Source organism: Pseudophryne corroboree, chromosome 3, assembly GCF_028390025.1.
Source record: "Pseudophryne corroboree isolate aPseCor3 chromosome 3, aPseCor3.hap2, whole genome shotgun sequence".
Taxonomy (NCBI): Eukaryota; Metazoa; Chordata; class Amphibia; order Anura; family Myobatrachidae; genus Pseudophryne; species Pseudophryne corroboree.
The window spans coordinates 432,319,909-432,340,014 of record NC_086446.1 but is presented as its reverse complement, the minus strand read 5'-3'; the positions used below and the strand labels follow the sequence as shown (position 1 = coordinate 432,340,014).

The following is a 20,106-nucleotide window of genomic DNA, read 5'->3' as shown; positions in this document are numbered from 1 at the left end:
GGTATATATAATATAATGACGGACCTGCTGGACACTGTCAGCAGACTCCTAAACTACTAGTATGAAGAAGATAGAAAAAAAAACCCCACCACAGGTAGGTATACAATTATGGACGAGCACTGACGACACAGAGGTAGCTACAGCCGTGGACTACCGTACTGCGTCTGCTAGTATAGAGATGATAATGATATAAAATATATATATATATATATATCTATCACTACTGCAGGTATATATAATATAATGACGGACCTGCTGGACACTGTCAGCAGACTCCTATACTACTAGTATGAAGAAGATAGAAAAAAAACCCCCACCACAGGTAGGTATACAATTATGGACGAGCACTGACGACACAGAGGTAGCTACAGCCGTGGACTACCGTACTGCATCTGCTAGTATAGAGATGATAATGATATAAAAAATATATATATATCACTACTGCAGGTATATATAATATAATGACGGACCTGCTGAACACTGTCAGCAGACTCATAAACTACTAGTATGAAGAAGATAGAAAAAAAAACCCCACCACAGGTAGGTATACAATTATGGACGAGCACTGACGACACAGAGGTAGCCACAGCCGTGGACTACCGTACTGCGTCTGCTAGTATAGAGATGATAATGATATAAAAAATATATATATATCACTACTGCAGGTATATATAATATAATGACGGACCTGCTGGACACTGTCAGCAGACTCCTAAACTACTAGTATGAAGAAGATAGAAAAAAAACCCCACCACAGGTAGGTATACAATTATGGACGAGCACTGACGACACAGAGGTAGCTACAGCCGTGGACTACCGTACTGCGTCTGCTTGTATAGAGATGATAATGATATAAAAAATATATATATATCACTACTGCAGGTATATATAATATAATGACGGACCTGCTGGACACTGTCAGCAGACTCCTAAACTACTAGTATGAAGAAGATAGAAAAAAAAACCCCACCACAGGTAGGTATACAATTATGGACGAGCACTGATGACACAGAGGTAGCTACAGCCGTGGACTACCGTACTGCGTCTGCTAGTATAGAGATGATAATGATATAAAAAATATATATATATCACTACTGCAGGTATATATAATATAATGACGGACCTGCTGGACACTGTCAGCAGACTCCTAAACTACTAGTATGAAGAAGATAGAAAAAAAAACCCCACCACAGGTAGGTATACAATTATGGACGAGCACTGACGACACAGAGGTAGCCACAGCCATGGACTACCATACTGCGTCTGCTAGTATAGAGATGATAATGATATCAAAAATATATATATATCACTACTGCAGGTATATATAATATAATGACGGACCTGCTGGACACTGTCAGCAGACTCCTAAACTACTAGTATGAAGAAGATAGAAAAAAAAACCCCACCACAGGTAGGTATACAATTATGGACGAGCACTGACGACACAGAGGTAGCTACAGCCGTGGACTACCGTACTGCGTCTGCTAGTATAGAGATGATAATGATATAAAAAATATATATATATATCACTACTGCAGGTATATATAATATAATGACGGACCTGCTGGACACTGTCAGCAGACTCCTAAACTACTAGTATGAAGAAGATAGAAAAAAAAAAACCCACCACAGGTAGGTATACAATTATTTGACGAGCACTGACGACACAGAGGTAGCCACAGCCGTGGACTACCGTACTGCGTCTGCTAGTATAGAGATGATAATGATATAAAAAAATAAGAATTTACTTACCGATAATTCTATTTCTCGTAGTCCGTAGTGGATGCTGGGAACTCCGTAAGGACCATGGGGAATAGCGGCTCCGCAGGAGACTGGGCACAAAAAGTAAAAGCTTTAGACTAGCTGGTGTGCACTGGCTCCTCCCCCTATGACCCTCCTCCAAGCCTCAGTTAAGATACTGTGCCCGGACGAGCGTACATAATAAGGAAGGATCTTGAATCCCGGGTAAGACTCATACCAGCCACACCAGTCACACCGTACAACTCGTGATCTGAACCCAGTTAACAGTATGATAACCGTATGGAGCCTCTGAAAAGAAGGCTTCCAACAATAAACAACCCGATTTGTTTGTAACAATAACTATATACAAGTATTGCAGACAATCCGCACTTGGGATGGGCGCCCAGCATCCACTACGGACTACGAGAAATAGAATTATCGGTAAGTAAATTCTTATTTTCTCTGACGTCCTAGTGGATGCTGGGAACTCCGTAAGGACCATGGGGATTATACCAAAGCTCCCAAACGGGCGGGAGAGTGCGGATGACTCTGCAGCACCGAATGAGAGAACTCAAGGTCCTCCTCAGCCAGGGTATCAAATTTGTAGAATTTAGCAAACGTGTTTGCCCCTGACCAAGTAGCTGCTCGGCAAAGTTGTAAAGCCGAGACCCCTCGGGCAGCCGCCCAAGATGAGCCCACCTTCCTTGTGGAATGGGCTTTTACAGATTTTGGCTGTGGCAGGCCTGCCACAGAATGTGCAAGTTGAATTGTACTACAAATCCAACGAGCAATCGTCTGCTTAGAAGCAGGAGCACCCAGCTTGTTGGGTGCATACAGTATAAACAGCGAGTCAGATTTTCTGACTCCAGCCGTCCTGGAAACATATATTTTCAGGGCCCTGACTACGTCCAGCAACTTGGAGTCCTCCAAGTCCCTAGTAGCCACAGGTACCACAATAGGTTGATTCATGTGAAACGCTGAAACCACCTTAGGGAGAAATTGAGGACGAGTCCTCAATTCCGCCCTATCCGAATGAAATATCAGGTAAGGGCTTTTATAGGATAAAGCCGCCAATTCTGATACGCGCCTGGCTGAAGCCAGGGCCAACAGCATTACCACTTTCCATGTGAGATATTTCAAATCCACTGTGGCAAGTGGTTCAAACCAATGTGATTTTAGGAACCCTAAAACTACATTGAGATCCCAAGGTGCCACTGGAGGCACAAAAGGAGGCTGTATATGCAGTACCCCTTTGACAAACGTCTGAACTTCAGGCACTGAAGCCAGTTCTTTCTGGAAGAAGATCGACAGGGCCGAAATTTGAACCTTAATGGATCCTAATTTTAGGCCCATAGACAATCCTGCTTGCAGGAAATGTAGGAAACGACCCAGTTGAAATTCCTCCGTAGGGGCCTTCTTGGCCTCACACCACGCAACATATTTTCGCCAAATGCGATGATAATGTTTTGCAGTTACATCCTTCCTGGCCTTGATCAGGGTAGGGATGACTTCATCTGGAATGCCTTTTTCCTTCAGGATCCGGCGTTCAACCGCCATGCCGTCAAACGCAGCCGCGGTAAGTCTTGGAACAGACAAGGTCCCTGCTGGAGCAGGTCCTTCCTTAGAGGTAGAGGCCACGGGTCCTCCGTGAGCATCTCTTGCAGCTCCGGGTACCAAGTTCTTCTTGGCCAATCCGGAGCCACGAGTATCGTTCTTACTCCTCTCCTTCTTATTATTCTCAGTACTTTTGGTATGAGAGGAAGAGGAGGGAACACATATACCGACTGGAACACCCACGGAGTTACCAGAGCGTCCATCGCTATTGCCTGAGGGTCCCTTGACCTGGCGCAATATCTGTCCAGTTTCTTGTTGAGACGGGACGCCATCATGTCCACCTTTGGTTTTTCCCAACGGTTTACAATCACTTGGAAGACTTCTGGATGAAGTCCCCACTCCCCCGGGTGGAGGTCGTGTCTGCTGAGGAAGTCTGCTTCCCAGTTGTCCACTCCCGGAATGAACACTGCTGACAGTGCTATCACATGATTTTCCGCCCAGCGGAGAATCCTTGCAGCTTCTGCCATTGCCCTCCTGCTTCTTGTGCCGCCCTGTCTGTTTACGTGGGCGACAGCCGTGATGTTGTCCGACTGGATCAATACCGGTTGACCCTGAAGCAGAGGCCTTGCTTGACTTAGGGCATTGTAAATGGCCCTTAGCTCTAGGATATTTATGTGAAGAGACGTTTCCATGCTTGACCATAAGCCCTTGAAATTTCTTCCCTGTGTGACTGCTCCCCAGCCTCTCAGGCTGGCATCCGTGGTTACCAGCATCCAATCCTGAATGCCGAATCTGCGGCCCTCTAGAAGATGAGCCTTCTGTAACCACCACAGGAGAGATACCCTTGTCCTTGGAGATAGGGTTATCCGCTGATGCATCTGAAGATGCGATCCGGACCATTTGTCCAGCAGATCCCACTGAAAAGTTCTTGCATGGAATCTTCCGAATGGAATCGCTTCGTAAGAAGCCACCATTTTTCCCAGGACTCTCGTGCACTGATGCACTGACACTTGTCCTGGTTTTAGGAGGTTCCTGACTAGCTCGGATAACTCCCTGGCCTTCTTCTCCGGGAGAAACACCTTTTTCTGGACTGTGTCCAGAATCATCCCTAGGAACAGTAGACGTGTTGTTGGCATCAGCTGTGATTTTGGGATATTTAGAATCCACCCGTGCTGACGTAGCACTACCTGAGATAGTGCTACTCCGACCTCTAACTGTTCCCTGGACCTTGCCCTTATCAGGAGATCGTCCAAGTAAGGGATAATTAATACGCCTTTTCTTCGAAGAATCATCATTTCGGCCATTACCTTGGTAAAGACCCGTGGTGCCGTGGACAATCCAAACGGCAGCGTCTGAAACTGATAATGACAGTTTTGTATCACAAACCTGAGGTACCCTTGGTGAGAAGGGTAGATTGGGACATGGAGATAAGCATCCTTGATGTCTAGAGATACCATATAGTCCCCTTCTTCCAGGTTCGCTATCACTGCTCTGAGTGACTCCATCTTGAATTTGAACCTTTTTATGTAAGTGTTCAAAGATTTTAGATTTAAAATTGGTCTCACCGAGCCGTCCGGCTTCGGTACCACAAACAGCGTGGAATAATACCCCTTTCCCTGTTGTAGGAGGGGTACCTTGATTATCACCTGCTGGGAATACAGCTTGTGAATAGCTTCCAATACTGCCTCCCTGTCGGAGGGAGACGTTGGTAGAGCAGACTTCAGGAACCGGCGAGGGGGAGACGTCTCGAATTCCAATTTGTACCCCTGTGATACTACCTGCAGGATCCAGGGGTCCACTTGCGAGTGAGCCCACTGCGCGCTGAAATTCTTGAGACGGCCCCCCACCGTGCCCGAGACTGCTTCGTTTGGAATCCGCATCACCTGACCACTGTCGCGTCCATAACGTTCTTCTGGCAGAAATGGACATCGCACTTACTCTAGATGCCAGGGTGCAAATATCCCTCTGTGCATCTCGCATATATAGTAATGCATCCTTTAAATGCTCTATAGTTAATAATATACTGTCCCTATCCAGGGTATCAATATTTTCAGTCAGGGAATCCGACCAAGCCACTCCAGCGCTGCACATCCAGGCTGAGGCGATCACTGGTCGCAGTATAACACCGGTATGTGTGTATATACCTTTTAGGATATGTTCCAGCCTTCTATCAGCTGGTTCCTTGAGGGCGGCCGTATCAGGAGACGGTAACGCCACTTGTTTTGATAAGCGTGTGAGCGCCTTATCTACCCTAGGGGGTGTTTCCCAACGTGCCCTAACCTCTGGCGGGAAAGGGTATAGTGCCAATAATTTATTAGAAATCAGCAGTTTTTTATCGGGAGAAACCCACGCTTTATCACACACCTCATTTAATTCATCTGACTCAGGAAAAACCACTGGTAGTTTTTTCACACCCCACATAATACCCTTTTTTGTGGTACTTGTAGTGTCAGAAATGTTCAATGCCTCCTTCATTGCCGTGATCATGTAACGTGTGGCCCTACTGGACATTACGTTTGTCTCGTCACCGTCGACACTGGATTCAGTATCCGTGTCAGGGTCTGTGTCGACCATCTGAGGTAACGGGCGTTTTAGCGCCTCTGACGGTGTCTGAGACGCCTGAACAGGCACTAATTGATTTGTCGGCTGTCTCATGTCGTCAACAGTTTTTTGCAAAGTGCTGACATTGTCACGTAATTCTTTAATTACTACCATCCAGTCAGGTGTCGACTCCCTAGGGGGTGACATCACTAACACAGGCAATTGCTCTGCTTCCACATCATTTTCCTCCTCATACATGTCGACACAATCGTACCGACACCCAGCACACACACAGGGAATGCTCTGATAGAGGACAGGACCCCACTAGCCCTTTGGGGAGACAGAGGGAGAGTTTGCCAGCACACACCAGAGCGCTATATATATACAGGGATAACCTTATATAAGTGTTACTCCCTGTTATAGCTGCTGTATTTATATATTAGCTGCCAATAGTGCCCCCCTCTCTGTTTTACCCTGTTTCTGTAGTGCAGGACTGCAGGGGAGAGTCAGGGAGCCGTCCTTCCAGCGGAGCTGTGAAAGAAAATGGCGCTTGTGTGCTGAGGAGAAAGGCTCCGCCCCCTTCACGGCGGCCTTTTCTCCCGCTTTTTTCAGGAAACTGGCAGGGGATAAATGCATCCATATAGCCCAGGAGCTATATGTGATGCATTTTTTTTTAGCCATATAAGGTTTTTATATCGTTTTTATTGCGTCTCAGGGCGCTCCCCCCCAGCGCCCTGCACCCTCAGTGACCGGAGTGTGAAGTGTGCTGAGAGCAATGGCGCACAGCTGCAGTGCTGTGCGCTACCTTATTTGAAGACAGGAACGTCTTCTGCCGCCGCTTTCTCCGGACCTCTTCGCTCTTCTGGCTCTGTAAGGGGGCCGGCGGCGCGGCTCCGGGACCCATCCAGGCTGAACCTGTGATCGTCCCTCTGGAGCTAATGTCCAGTAGCCAAGAAGCCCAATCCACTCTGCAGTCAGGTGAGTTCGCTTCTTCTCCCCATAGTCCCACGATGCAGTGAGCCTGTTGCCAGCAGGACTCACTGAAAATAAAAAACCTATTTAAACTTTTACTTCTAAGCAGCTCAGGAGAGCCACCTAGCTTGCACCCTTCTCGTTCGGGCACAAAAATCTAACTGAGGCTTGGAGGAGGGTCATAGGGGGAGGAGCCAGTGCACACCAGCTAGTCTAAAGCTTTTACTTTTTGTGCCCAGTCTCCTGCGGAGCCGCTATTCCCCATGGTCCTTACGGAGTTCCCAGCATCCACTAGGACGTCAGAGAAATATATATATATCACTACTGCAGGTATATATAATATAATGACGGACCTGCTGGACACTGTCAGCAGACTCCTAAACTACTAGTATGAAGAAGATAGAAAAAAAAACCCCACCACAGGTAGGTATACAATTATGGACGAGCACTGACGACACAGAGGTAGCTACAGCCGTGGACTACCGTACTGCGTCTGCTAGTATAGAGATGATAATGATATAAAAAATATATATATATCACTACTGCAGGTATATATAATATAATGACGGACCTGCTGGACACTGTCAGCAGACTCCTAAACTACTAGTATGAAGAAGATAGAAAAAAAAACCCCACCACAGGTAGGTATACAATTATGGACGAGCACTGACGACACAGAGGTAGCTACAGCCGTGGACTACCGTACTGCGTCTGCTAGTATAGAGATGATAATGATATAAAAAATATATATATATCACTACTGCAGGTATATATAATATAATGACGGACCTGCTGGACACTGTCAGCAGACTCCTAAACTACTAGTATGAAGAAGATAGAAAAAAAACCCCCACCACAGGTAGGTATACAATTATGGACGAGCACTGACGACACAGAGGTAGCCACAGCCGTGGACTACCGTACTGCGTCTGCTAGTATAGAGATGATAATGATATAAAAAATATATATATATCACTACTGCAGGTATATATAATATAATGACGGACCTGCTGGACACTGTCAGCAGACTCCTAAACTACTAGTATGAAGAAGATAGAAAAAAAAACCCCACCACAGGTAGGTATACAATTATGGACGAGCACTGACGACACAGAGGTAGCTACAGCCATGGACTACCGTACTGCGTCTGCTAGTATAGAGATGATAATGATATAAAAAATATATATATATCACTACTGCAGGTATATATAATATAATGACGGACCTGCTGGACACTGTCAGCAGACTCCTAAACTACTAGTATGAAGAAGATAAAAAAAAAAACCCCACCACAGGTAGGTATACAATTATGGACGAGCACTGACGACACAGAGGTAGCTACAGCCGTGGACTACCGTACTGCGTCTGCTAGTATAGAGATGATAATGATATCAAAAATATATATATATCACTACTGCAGGTATATATAATATAATGACGGACCTGCTGGACACTGTCAGCAGACTCCTAAACTACTAGTATGAAGAAGATAGAAAAAAAACCCCACCACAGGTAGGTATACAATTATGGACGAGCACTGATGACACAGAGGTAGCTACAGCCGTGGACTACCGTACTGCGTCTGCTAGTATAGAGATGATAATTATATAAAAAATATATATATATCACTACTGCAGGTATATATAATATAATGACGGACCTGCTGGACACTGTCAGCAGACTCCTAAACTACTAGTATGAAGAAGATAGAAAAAAAACCCCCACCACAGGTAGGTATACAATTATGGACGAGCACTGACGACACAGAGGTAGCTACAGCCGTGGACTACCGTACTGCGTCTGCTAGTATAGAGATGATAATGATATAAAAAATATATATATATCACTACTGCAGGTATATATAATATAATGACGGACCTGCTGGACACTGTCAGCAGACTCCTAAACTACTAGTATGAAGAAGATAGAAAAAAAAACCCCACCACAGGTAGGTATACATTTATGGACGAGCACTGACGACACAGAGGTAGCTACAGCCGTGGACTACCGTACTGCGTCTGCTAGTATAGAGATGATAATGATATAAAAAATATATATATATCACTACTGCAGGTATATATAATATAATGACGGACCTGCTGGACACTGTCAGCAGACTCCTAAACTACTAGTATGAAGAAGATAGAAAAAAAAACCCCACCACAGGTAGGTATACAATTATGGACGAGCACTGACGACACAGAGGTAGCTACAGCCGTGGACTACCGTACTGCGTCTGCTAGTATAGAGATGATAATGATATCAAAAATATATATATATCACTACTGCAGGTATATATAATATAATGACGGACCTGCTGGACACTGTCAGCAGACTCCTAAACTACTAGTATGAAGAAGATAGAAAAAAACCCCCACCACAGGTAGGTATACAATTATGGACGAGCACTGACGACACAGAGGTAGCTACAGCCGTGGACTACCGTACTGCGTCTGCTAGTATAGAGATGATAATGATATAAAAAATATATATATATCACTACTGCAGGTATATATAATATAATGACGGACCTGCTGGACACTGTCAGCAGACTCCTAAACTACTAGTATGAAGAAGATAGAAAAAAAAACCCACCACAGGTAGGTATACAATTATGGACGAGCACTGACGACACAGAGGTAGCTACAGCCGTGGACTACCGTACTGCGTCTGCTAGTATAGAGATGATAATGATATAAAAAATATATATATATCACTACTGCAGGTATATATAATATAATGACGGACCTGCTGGACACTGTCAGCAGACTCCTAAACTACTAGTATGAAGAAGATAGAAAAAAAAAAATCACCACAGGTAGGTATACAATTATGGACGAGCACTGACGACACAGAGGTAGCTACAGCCGTGGACTACCGTACTGCGTCTGCTAGTATAGAGATGATAATGATATAAAAAATATATATATATCACTACTGCAGGTATATATAATATAATGACGGACCTGCTGGACACTGTCAGCAGACTCCTAAACTACTAGTATGAAGAAGATAGAAAAAAAAACCCCACCACAGGTAGGTATACAATTATGGACGAGCACTGACGACACAGAGGTAGCCACAGCCGTGGACTACCGTACTGCGTCTGCTAGTATAGAGATGATAAAGATGATAGAGATGAACAAAAAAAATATAACACTACTGCAGGTAAATATTTATATAATATAATGAATGACGGACCTGCTGGACACTGTCAGCAGAATGCGTTTATAGAAAAAAAAAAAAACACCACAGGAGTGTTTAACTTTTTCAGGCAGACAATATACTGGTGGTCACTGGTCAGTCACACTGGCAGCAAAAGTGTACACTGTACTCCTGCTATAACTGCACCCCAGTCTCCCCCACAATTCAGCTGTGTGAGCAGTGAGCACTCAGCACAGTCAGATATACATAGATGATATTATCATGCAGCACACTGAGGCTGAGCACAGATATGGTATGTGACTGTGTATCGTTTTTTTTTCAGGCAGAGAACGGATTATATTAAATAATAAATAAAACTGGTGGTGGTCAGTCACTAGTAACTAACTATCAGCAAAACTCTGCACTCTGAGTACTCCTAATGCTCCCCAAAATTACTAAGTAATCAACTCAAGTGTCTCTATCTTTTCTAACGGAGAGGACGCCAGCCACGTCCTCTCCCTATCAATCTCAATGCACGTGTGAAAATGGCGGCGACACGCGGCTCCTTATATAGAATCCGAGTCTCGCGATAGAATACGAGCCTCGCGAGAATCCGACAGTGGGATGATGACGTTCGGGCGCGCTCGGGTTAGCCGAGTAAGGCGGGAAGATCCGAGTCTGCCTCGGACCCGTGTAAAAAGGCTGAAGTTCGGGGGGGTTCGGATTCCGAGGAACCGAACCCGCTCATCTCTAGTTGAAACTGCCAGAGCAGTGGTCCCTGCGTTATGCAAGTCAATCTCCTTCATTGCGTCTAGCCGTGAAGCCTATAGAATCCTGTATGTGACATAGAAACGTACAAGTCACTTCTATACATAGAATCTAAATCAGGGGTGGGGAACCTCCGCGGCCCGCGAAGCCGTTTGGTCCGGCCCACCAGCTTGTGTCAGTGAGACACGCTGCAGCTCAGTCCGGCGGCAGCGTGTCTCAGCTGTCAGAACAGGGAGGAGAGCGCGGCTGTCGGGTGGGAGCGGCGGCGTGTATGACTTGAAACCAGCCGCCGGTTCGTGAGCCAATCAGAGCTCGCGGATCGGCAGCCAATCAGAAGCCGCAGCTGCCGGTCCGCGAGCTCTGATTGGCTCTCGAACCGGCGGCTGGTTTCAAGACATACATGCCGCCGCCGCCCAACATAGCCGTGCTCTCCTCCGTGTCCCGCCGAAAGCGGCACGGTAAGCAGCACGGAGGGGAGGGGGGGGGCAGGGCATCTGTATACCTGGCACTGTGGATGGCATCTGTATACCTGGCACTGTGGGGGGCATCTGTATACCTGGCACTGTGAGGGGCATCTGTATACCTGGCACTGTGGGGACATCTGTATACCTGGCACTATGAGGGGCATCTGTATACCTGGCACTGTGGGGGCATCTGTATACCTGGCACTGTGAGGGGCATTTGTATACCTGGCACTGTGGAGGCATCTGTATACCTGGCACTGTGGGGACATCTGTATACCTGGCTCTGTGGGGACATCTGTATACCTGGCACTGTGGGGGCATCTGTATACCTGGCACTGTGGGGACATCTGTATACCTGGCATTGTGAGGGGCATTTGTGTACCTGGCACTGTGGGGGCATCTGTATACCTGGCACTGTGGGGGCATCTGTATACCTGGCACTGTGAGGGGCATTTGTATACCTGGCACTGTGGGGACATCTGTATACCTGGCACTGTGAGGGGCATTTGTATACCTGGCACTGTGGGGGCATCTGTATACCTGGCACTGTGAGGGGCATTTGTATACCTGGCACTGTGGGGACATCTGTATACCTGGCACTGTGAGAGGCATTTGTATACCTGGCACTGTGGGGGCATCTGTATACCTGGCACTGTGAGGGGCATTTGTATACCTGGCACTGTGGGGACATCTGTATACCTGGCACTGTGGGGACATCTGTATACCTGGCACTGTGAGGGGCATTTGTATACCTGGCACTGTGGGGGCATCTGTATACTTGGCACTGTGGGGGCAATTGTGGATCTGGCACCGCACTATTGGGGGCATATGTGTATCACGTCCCATTTTAACTGGCCACACCCATTTTTGGGCGCGCACACACAGTACCTCTAAGGGGCAAACCTACTGGGGGGCAGGGTCATTTTTTAAGTTGAGAATTTTTGTATGGCCCCCGAAGGATTTTATAAATATCCAAATGGCCCTCGGTAGAAAAAAGGTTCCCCACCCCTGATCTAAATCATCAAGTAAGGAGCCTGACCACGTTACAATAGCCCCAGAGATGTACGCAAAAGTGGGTCTCCGAGTCACACCTGCAGCAGTGTACAGTATTATAGATTAGTCTCAATCAGCCTTTATGGAGGTTGTACCAGGTACAGGTAACACAACCCTTGACAATTTAGACACTCTTTAGGGATGTGGATAATAACTCAGGGTGTACTCAGGTTTTCCTAAATAAGGAGTTTAACGTCCTTAACAGTGGGAAGGCATTTATTATAGATATATAAAAATAATATTCCTCATCCCTAATAGCTTCAAACATATGTTGCCCCCCCTCATATGTCATGTATTATATGGGTAAGTGCACGCTTGTTAGGGTACGCAAGTGGGGCAAGAGGCACAGCTGTGGGATTTTAATCCCCAGACTACTCCAAAACTGTGGCTTCTTCCCAGTATGGGATATATTTAAAAAAATATAAATCAAAGTACACCTTATGGAGGCCACCTCAAAGGAACTGCCACCGAAGCCTGAGAATTTGTACAGTTTTGAGCATGGTATAGACTCCACAGGAGAAGATAACAGGATTTTGATACAGTACCTACCGGTAAATCCTTTTCTCCTAGTCCGTAGAGGATGCTGGGGTCCACTTCATGACCATGGGGTATAGACGGTTCCGCAGGAACCATGGGCACTCTTAAGACTTTTCAATGGGTGTGAACTAGCTCCTCCCTCTATGCCCCTCCTCCAGACCTCAGTTATAGGAACTGTGCCCAGGGAGACGGACATTTCGAGGAAAGGATTTACTTTAATACTAGTGGTGAGATACATACCAGCTCACACCTCAACCATGCCGCACAACATGGCCTTCAACAGAACACACGCCAACAGGCATGAACCAATTACAGCAACATGCTGAAACTAATATACTGTAACACAACTTGTGTAACTCTAATAACAAAACTGCAGGTAAAGTACACACTGGGACGGGCGCCCAGCATCCTCTACGGACTAGGAGTAAAGGATTTACCGGTAGGTATCAAAATCCTGTTTTCTCATACGTCCTAGAGGATGCTGGGGTCCACTTCATAACCATGGGGTTTATACCAAAGCTCCCGTACGGGCGGGAGAGTGCGGATGACCCTGCAGCACCGATTGACCGAACTTGAGGTCTTCATCGGCCAAGGTGTCAAACTTGTAGAATTTTGCAAATGTGTTTGACCCCTACCAAGTAGCTGCTCGGCAAAGTTGCAATGCCGAGACCCCCCGGGCAGCCGCCCAGGATGAGTCCACCTTCCTAGTGGAATGGGCCTTCACCGACGTCGGTAACGGCATTCCAGCCGTAGTATGAGCTTGCTGAATCATACCTCTGATCCAACGCGCAATAGTCTGCTTGGAAATAGGATACCCAATCTTGTTGGGAGCATACAGGACAAGCAAAAACTCTGTTTTCCGTATTCGAGCTGTTCTAGCAACATAAATCTTCAAAGCCCTAACCACATCTAGAGACTTTGACTCAGTGAACGTGTCAGTAACTACTGGCACCACAATAGGTTGGTTTATGTGGAAAGATGAAACCACCTTTGGAAGAAAATGTTGATGAGTTCTCAACTCTGTCCTATCTTCATGGAAGATCAGGCAAGGGCTCTTGTGAGACAAGGCCCCCAACTCAGACACCCGCCGCGCGGATGCCAATGCCAAAAGCATCACCACTTTCCAAGTGAGAAACTTCAACTCTATCTCTTGTAGAGGCTCAAACCAATCCGATTGAAGGAACTGCAACACCACATTAAGGTCCCATGGTGCCACTGGAGGCACACATGGAGGCTGGATGTGCAGAACCCCTTTCACGAAGGTCTGAACCTCTGGAAGAGAGGACAATTGTTTTTGGAAAAACACTGACAAGGCCTAAATCTGGACCTTGATTGACCCCAATCGGAGGCCCGCCTCCACACCAGCCTGCAGAAAATGGAGAAAACGTCCCAACTGAAACTCTTCCGTAGGAGCCTTCTTGGATTCACACCAAGACACATAATTTCTCCAAATACGGTGGTAATGTTTCGACGTTACTCCTTTCCTGGCCTGAATAAGGGTTGGGATGACTTCCTTGGGAATACTCTTTCGGGCTAGGATCCGGCGCTCAACAGCCATGCCGTCAAATGTAGCCGCGGTAAGTCTTGATACACGCACTGCCCCTGTTGCAGCAGGTCCCCGCGAAGAGGAAGAGGCCGAGGATCTTCTATGAGCAACTCCTGAAGATCTGGGTACCAAGCCCTCCTTGGCCAGTTTGGGGCAATGAAGATTGCTCGAACTCTTGTTCTTCTTATGATCCTGAGCACTTTTGGGATCAGCGGAAGTGGAGGGAAGACATATACCGACCGGAACACACACTGGGCCACCAGCGCATCCACTGCTATTGCTTGAGGGTCTCTCGACCTGGAACAATATTTCTGAAGCTTCTTGTTGAGACGAGATGCCATCATGTCTACTTGAGGAACTCCCCAAAGACTTGTCACCTCTGCGAAGACTTCTTGGTGGAGGCCTCACTCTCCTGGATGGAGATCGTGTCTGCTGAGGAAGTCTGCTTCCCAGTTGTATACTCCCGGAATGAAAATTGCCGACAGAGCCTTTACATGTCTTTCTGCCCAGAGGAGGATCTTCGTCACCTCTGCCATTGCCGCTCTGCTTTTCGTTCCGCCCTGCCTGTTTATGTACGCGACTGCTGTTACATTGTCCGACTGGATCTGCACGGTATGATCTTGAAGAAGATGTACTGCTTGTTGAAGGCCGTTGTAAATGGCTCTCAATTCCAGCACGTTTATGTGAAGGCAGGCTTCCTGACTTGACCATTTTCCTTGGAAGCTTTCCCCCTGAGTGACAGCTCCCCAGCCTCGGAGACTTGCATCCGTGGTTACCAGGACCCAGTCCTGAATCCCGAACCTGCGTCCCTCTAGTAGGTGAGAACTGTGTAGACCCCACAGGAGCGAAATCCTGGCTTTTGACGACAGGATTATCTTCCAGTCATGTGTAGGTGGGATCCCGACCACTTGTCCAACAGGTCCCACTGGAATACTCTGGCATGGAACCTGCCAAACTGTATGACCTCGTAGGCCGCCACCATCTTCCCCAACAACCGAATGCACTGATGGATCGACACACTTGATGGTTTCAGTATCTGTTTTACCATTTTCTGGATTTCCAGAGCCTTTTCCGCCGGAAGAAATACTCTCTGAACTTCTGTGTCCAGAATCATCCCGAGAAAAGACAATCTTGTCGTCGGTTCCAACTGTGACTTTGGATAACTTATGATCCAACCGTGTTGTTGGAGTATTGACAGGGAGAGTGTGATGTTTTGTAACAACTGCTCCCTGGATCTCGCCTTTATCAGGAGATCGTCTAGAGAAGGAATTATATTGACTCCTTTTTGACGCAGGAGAACCATCATCTCCGCCATCACCTTGGTGAAAACCCTCGGCGCCGTGGAGAGACTGAAAGGTAACGTCTGGAATTGGTAATGGCAATCCTGAACCGCGAATCTCAGATAAGCCTGGTGAGGAGGATAAATGGGAACATGCAGGTAAGCATCCTTTATGTCTACAGACACAATGTAGTCCCCCTCCTCCAGACTGGAAATCACTGCCTTCAGTGATTCCATTTTGAACTTGAATCGTTTCAAGTAGAGATTCAGATTTTTTAGGTTTAGAATCGGTCTGACCAAGCCGTCCGGCTTTGGAACTACAAAAAGGCTTGAATAAAACCCCTCCCCTTGTTGTGACAAAGGTACCAGGACTATGACCTGATCCTGACATAATTTTTGGATTGCCGCTGTTACTGCTTCCCTTTCCAGAAGAGAAGCTGGCAAGGTCGATTTGAAAAATCGTCATGGGGGAACGTCTTGAAACTCCAGCTTGTATCCCTGGGACACTATTTGCAACACCCAGGGATCCAGGCCAGACAGAATTCAACCTTGGCTGAACAGTTTGAGACGTGCCCCCAGCCGAGCGGCCTCCCGCAAAGGAGCCCCAGCGTCATGCTGAAGATTTGGCAGAAGTAGGGGTAGACTTCTGCCCCTGGGAACCTGAAGCCGCTGTGGACTTCTTTCCCTTTCCCCTTCCCCTACCTGCAAAGAAGGGGGAACCTCTCGCTTTTTTGTATTTATTGGGCCGAAAGGACTGCATGTGCGGGTGATATGTCTTTTTTGCCGGTGCAGGCGCAGAGGGCAAAAATGTTGACTTACCTGCGGTAGCCGCCAAGACTAACGCATCCAGTCCATCGCCAAATAAGGCCTCACCTTTATATGGGAGAGCCTCCATATTTCTTTTGGAATCTGCATCCGCGTTCCACTGGCAAATCCACAACGCCCGCCGAGTCGATACTGCCATGGTAGCGGCTTGTGAACTCAAAAGTCCAATATCTTTCATCGCTTCTAGCATGTATGCGGCAGCGTCTTTGATATTCCCTAACTTAAGGAGTATCTATATCAATCGTGTCAATTTCTGATGACACGCTTTCTGACAATTTTTCAATAGCGCGACTCACCCACGCAATTGTGGGCCTGAGCAGCGTACCATTGGCAACATAAATGTAAATTTCAATGTAGTTTCCATCTTTCAGTCTGCCGGCTCTTTTAGTGAAGCCGTGCCAGGTGAAGGGAGAATGTCTTTGTCAACCTGGACAGTGCACTGTCTAACACAGGGGGTGACTCCCATTTTTTCCTGTCCTCCACCGGGAAAGGATAAGCTATCTGAATTCTCTTGGGAATACGAAATTTCTTTTCGGGATTCACCCACATCCCTTCAAAGAGAGTATTAAGCTCGTGGGAAGGAGGAAAAGTGACCTTGGATTTCTTTTCTTTATAGAAATAAGCCTTCTCCTGAGGTACAGGAGTGGCTTCCGTGACTTCCAGAACTTCCCTTATAGCTACAATCATATATTGTATATTTTTTGCCAAATTATGATCTATTTCTCTGGAGTCACTATCGTCGTCACAAGAATCAGTGTCCGTGTCGTTATCAGTATTCACAATATTCGCAAATGGTCTCTTATGTGACCCAGAGGGGTCACCTGCGGATGGAAGAACAGAGCCCTGAAAAATCACATCCTCCACAGATTTTCTCCAGCACTCAGCATGAGATTCAGACTTATCTAATCTCCTATTGATATGATGCATACTATCATGTATTTCTTTCACCCATGCAGGCTCTTGGTGTGCCGGCAGCGCCACCACATTACACTTCTGTGTCCCTAAAATGGTTTTCTCCGGGGAGGAACTCCCTGCCTCTGACATGTCTTACACACATGTACAACACACACACAGACACACTGGGACTTATAGGGGACAGACCCACAGTAAAATCTGTCAGAGGGACACAGTTTAGGAGCAGCCAGTTCACAACCCCAGCGCCAGTATCTAATGCCTGTGAACACAGAATGCCCACTGACATGCAGCGCTTTTTACACAGTAAAATACACCTGTAAAGCACCAAATTCGCTTGTGCCCCCCCTGTTTTGCACCCTGATACTTGTAGTCAGAAGTGGAAGACCAGCGATGTCTCTGCAGCGTGAGGAGAGAGAAAATGGCGCTGAGCAGTGTGCTGGCTGCCTGAGAAAGAAGCTCCGCCCCCACAATGGCGCGTTTTTACCTCAGAAACTTTTCATAATACTTATACTGGCGGGGGTAGGGCTGTGCCTGGGCATCTTATGCCCCCTTTTTGCCAGTTTATGAAGGTGTTTTTGCTGCCCTGCAGTGCCTGTGTGTGTGGGCAGCAATGTCGCGCTGCGCTCCCGCCAGCCGCACTGTACCTCAGCCGTCACTTTACTTGATAGAAGATCTGTCTTCTTCTACTCACCTGTCTTCTGACTTCTGGCTCTGTGAGGGGGGTGACGGCGTGCTGTGGGAGTGAGCATCTAGACACGGCTAGCGTTCAGTACCCTTCAGGAGCTAATGGTGTCCTGTCAGCCAGAAGCAGAGCCATGAAACTCTTTAGGAAGTTGGTTCCTACTTCTGCCCCCTCAGTCCCACGAAGCAGGGAGACTGTTGCCAGGAGTTCTCCTTGAAAATAAAAAACCTAACATAAGTCTTTTCAGAGAAGCTCAGTAGAGCTCCCCTAGAGTGCATCCAGTCTGCCTGGGCACATTTCTAAAACTGAGGTCTGGAGGAGGGGCATAGTGGAAGGAGCCAGTTCACACCCATTGAAAAGTCTTAAGAGTGCCCATGGCTCCTGCGGAACCGTCTATACCCCATGGTTATGAAGTGGACCCCAGCATCCTCTCGGACGTATGAGAAATACATTCTGCAGGACAGGACAAAGTCCCTTAAATATGGTAAATTGGTTTACACACACACAGGAAAATATCAGCACAGTTTCCCCCCAGAATACCTTCAGACTCGGAGTCACAGAGTATAAGGAAACCAGCCACACAGCTCCCCTGTGAGCGGTCACTATGGTAACAGCCCGGCTCTGACTGAGTAACCTCAACAGGATAAACAGTTCATAAATTTACATTCCCCCCCCCTGTGTATAACCCGTGTACCTCAGAGGATAGCTGGAGTTATGTGGAGGGCAGCGCTCCCTGTCAGTGTTCTGATGCTTCTGCAGGGAGAAAATGGCGCTGGTGAGTGCTGGATCCACTCTGAGGAGAAGCTCTGCCCCCTGTAATGGCCCGTCTTCCCGCACTTAGAGATTATACTGGCCTGAGGTAATTTCTGCAGCAAACTGTGGGTTAGACCTTGAAAGCTATGTTTGACCAGTGTAGGGTATTGGGCTGGCACAGTGTGCCGCTGAGCCTTCCAGAGTGCAGCCCGTCAGAGCTGCGCTCCCACCCTTGTGCCGCCATTCTCACCGGGGCCCCGCTTACCAGGACTCCGGCATCAGATTCACCACTCTTCTTTCTTCTGGCTCTGTCAGGGGGTGGCGGCATGCTGCGAGAGTAAGCGTTCGCCTCGGGCGGCTAACGATAATCACCCTCAGGAGCTCAGTCTCCTGTCAGCGGAGATAGGGGCCATTAACCTCAAGGGTTGGATCCTACTCCCCCCCCCCCCCCCCCCTAAGTCCCACGAAGCAGGGAGGCTGTTGCCAGCAGCCTTTCTGTAAAATAATAAACTCTAGAATACAATAAAACTAAGAAAACACCTAGGAGCTCCCCTAGCTGTGACCGGCTCCATCGGGCACATTTTCTAAACTGAGGGGCAGATTTATTAAGCTCGGTGAAGTGATAAAGTGGAATGTGATAAAGGACCAGCCAATCAGATCCTAACTACCATGTCACAGGCTGGGTTTGAAAAATGACAGTTAGGAGCTGACTGGCTGGTCCTTTATCACCTACCACTTTATCACTTCTCCAAGCTTAATAAATCAGCCCCTAAGTCTGGTAGGAGGGGCATAGAGGGAGGAGCCAGCTCACACTATTAAACTCTTAAAGTGCCAGTGGCTCCCAAAGGACCCGTCTATACTCCATGGTACTAAATGGAACCCCAGCATCCTCTAGGACGTAAGAGAAATACAGTTTTGTGATGGCTCCAGGACTGCAGCATAAACAACTCTCTGTCTATGCTTTGGATAAGTTCTTGAAGAACAATGCCAGGGAATCCCTAACTGTTGGATCACGCTCCACCCGGTATCCGTTCACATGGTCGACCATGTTATGGTCGACAGTCATTAGGTCGACCACTATTGGTCGACATTGACATGGTCGACATGGACACATAGTCAACACATGAAAATGGTCGACACATGAAAGGTCGACACATGAAAAGGTCGACATGTTTTTTTTTTTCTCTAACGTCCTAGTGGATGCTGGGAACTCCGTAAGGACCATGGGGAATAGCGGGCTCCGAAGGAGGCTGGGCACTCTAGAAAGATTTATGACTACCTGGTGTGCACTGGCTCCTCCCACTATGACCCTCCTCCAAGCCTCAGTTAGATC

At 47.3% G+C, this 20,106-nt stretch overlaps 1 protein-coding gene across 3 annotated transcripts in view; it reads right to left on the bottom strand.

Annotated features, from left to right (window-relative positions):
- Positions 1 to 19,198, bottom strand: part of LOC135057867 (BPI fold-containing family C protein-like) — a 208,610-nt gene extending 189,412 nt beyond the window's left edge. Inside the window, exon 1 of one of the 3 annotated variants that reach the window (XM_063963594.1) lies at positions 19,039 to 19,198. In XM_063963594.1, coding sequence (XP_063819664.1) covers positions 19,039 to 19,052 — 14 coding nt within the window. In that variant the 5' untranslated portion in view covers positions 19,053 to 19,198. The other 2 variants (XM_063963596.1, XM_063963598.1) reach the window with 2 other exon arrangements.
- Between the last annotated feature and the right edge of the window lie 908 nt (positions 19,199 to 20,106).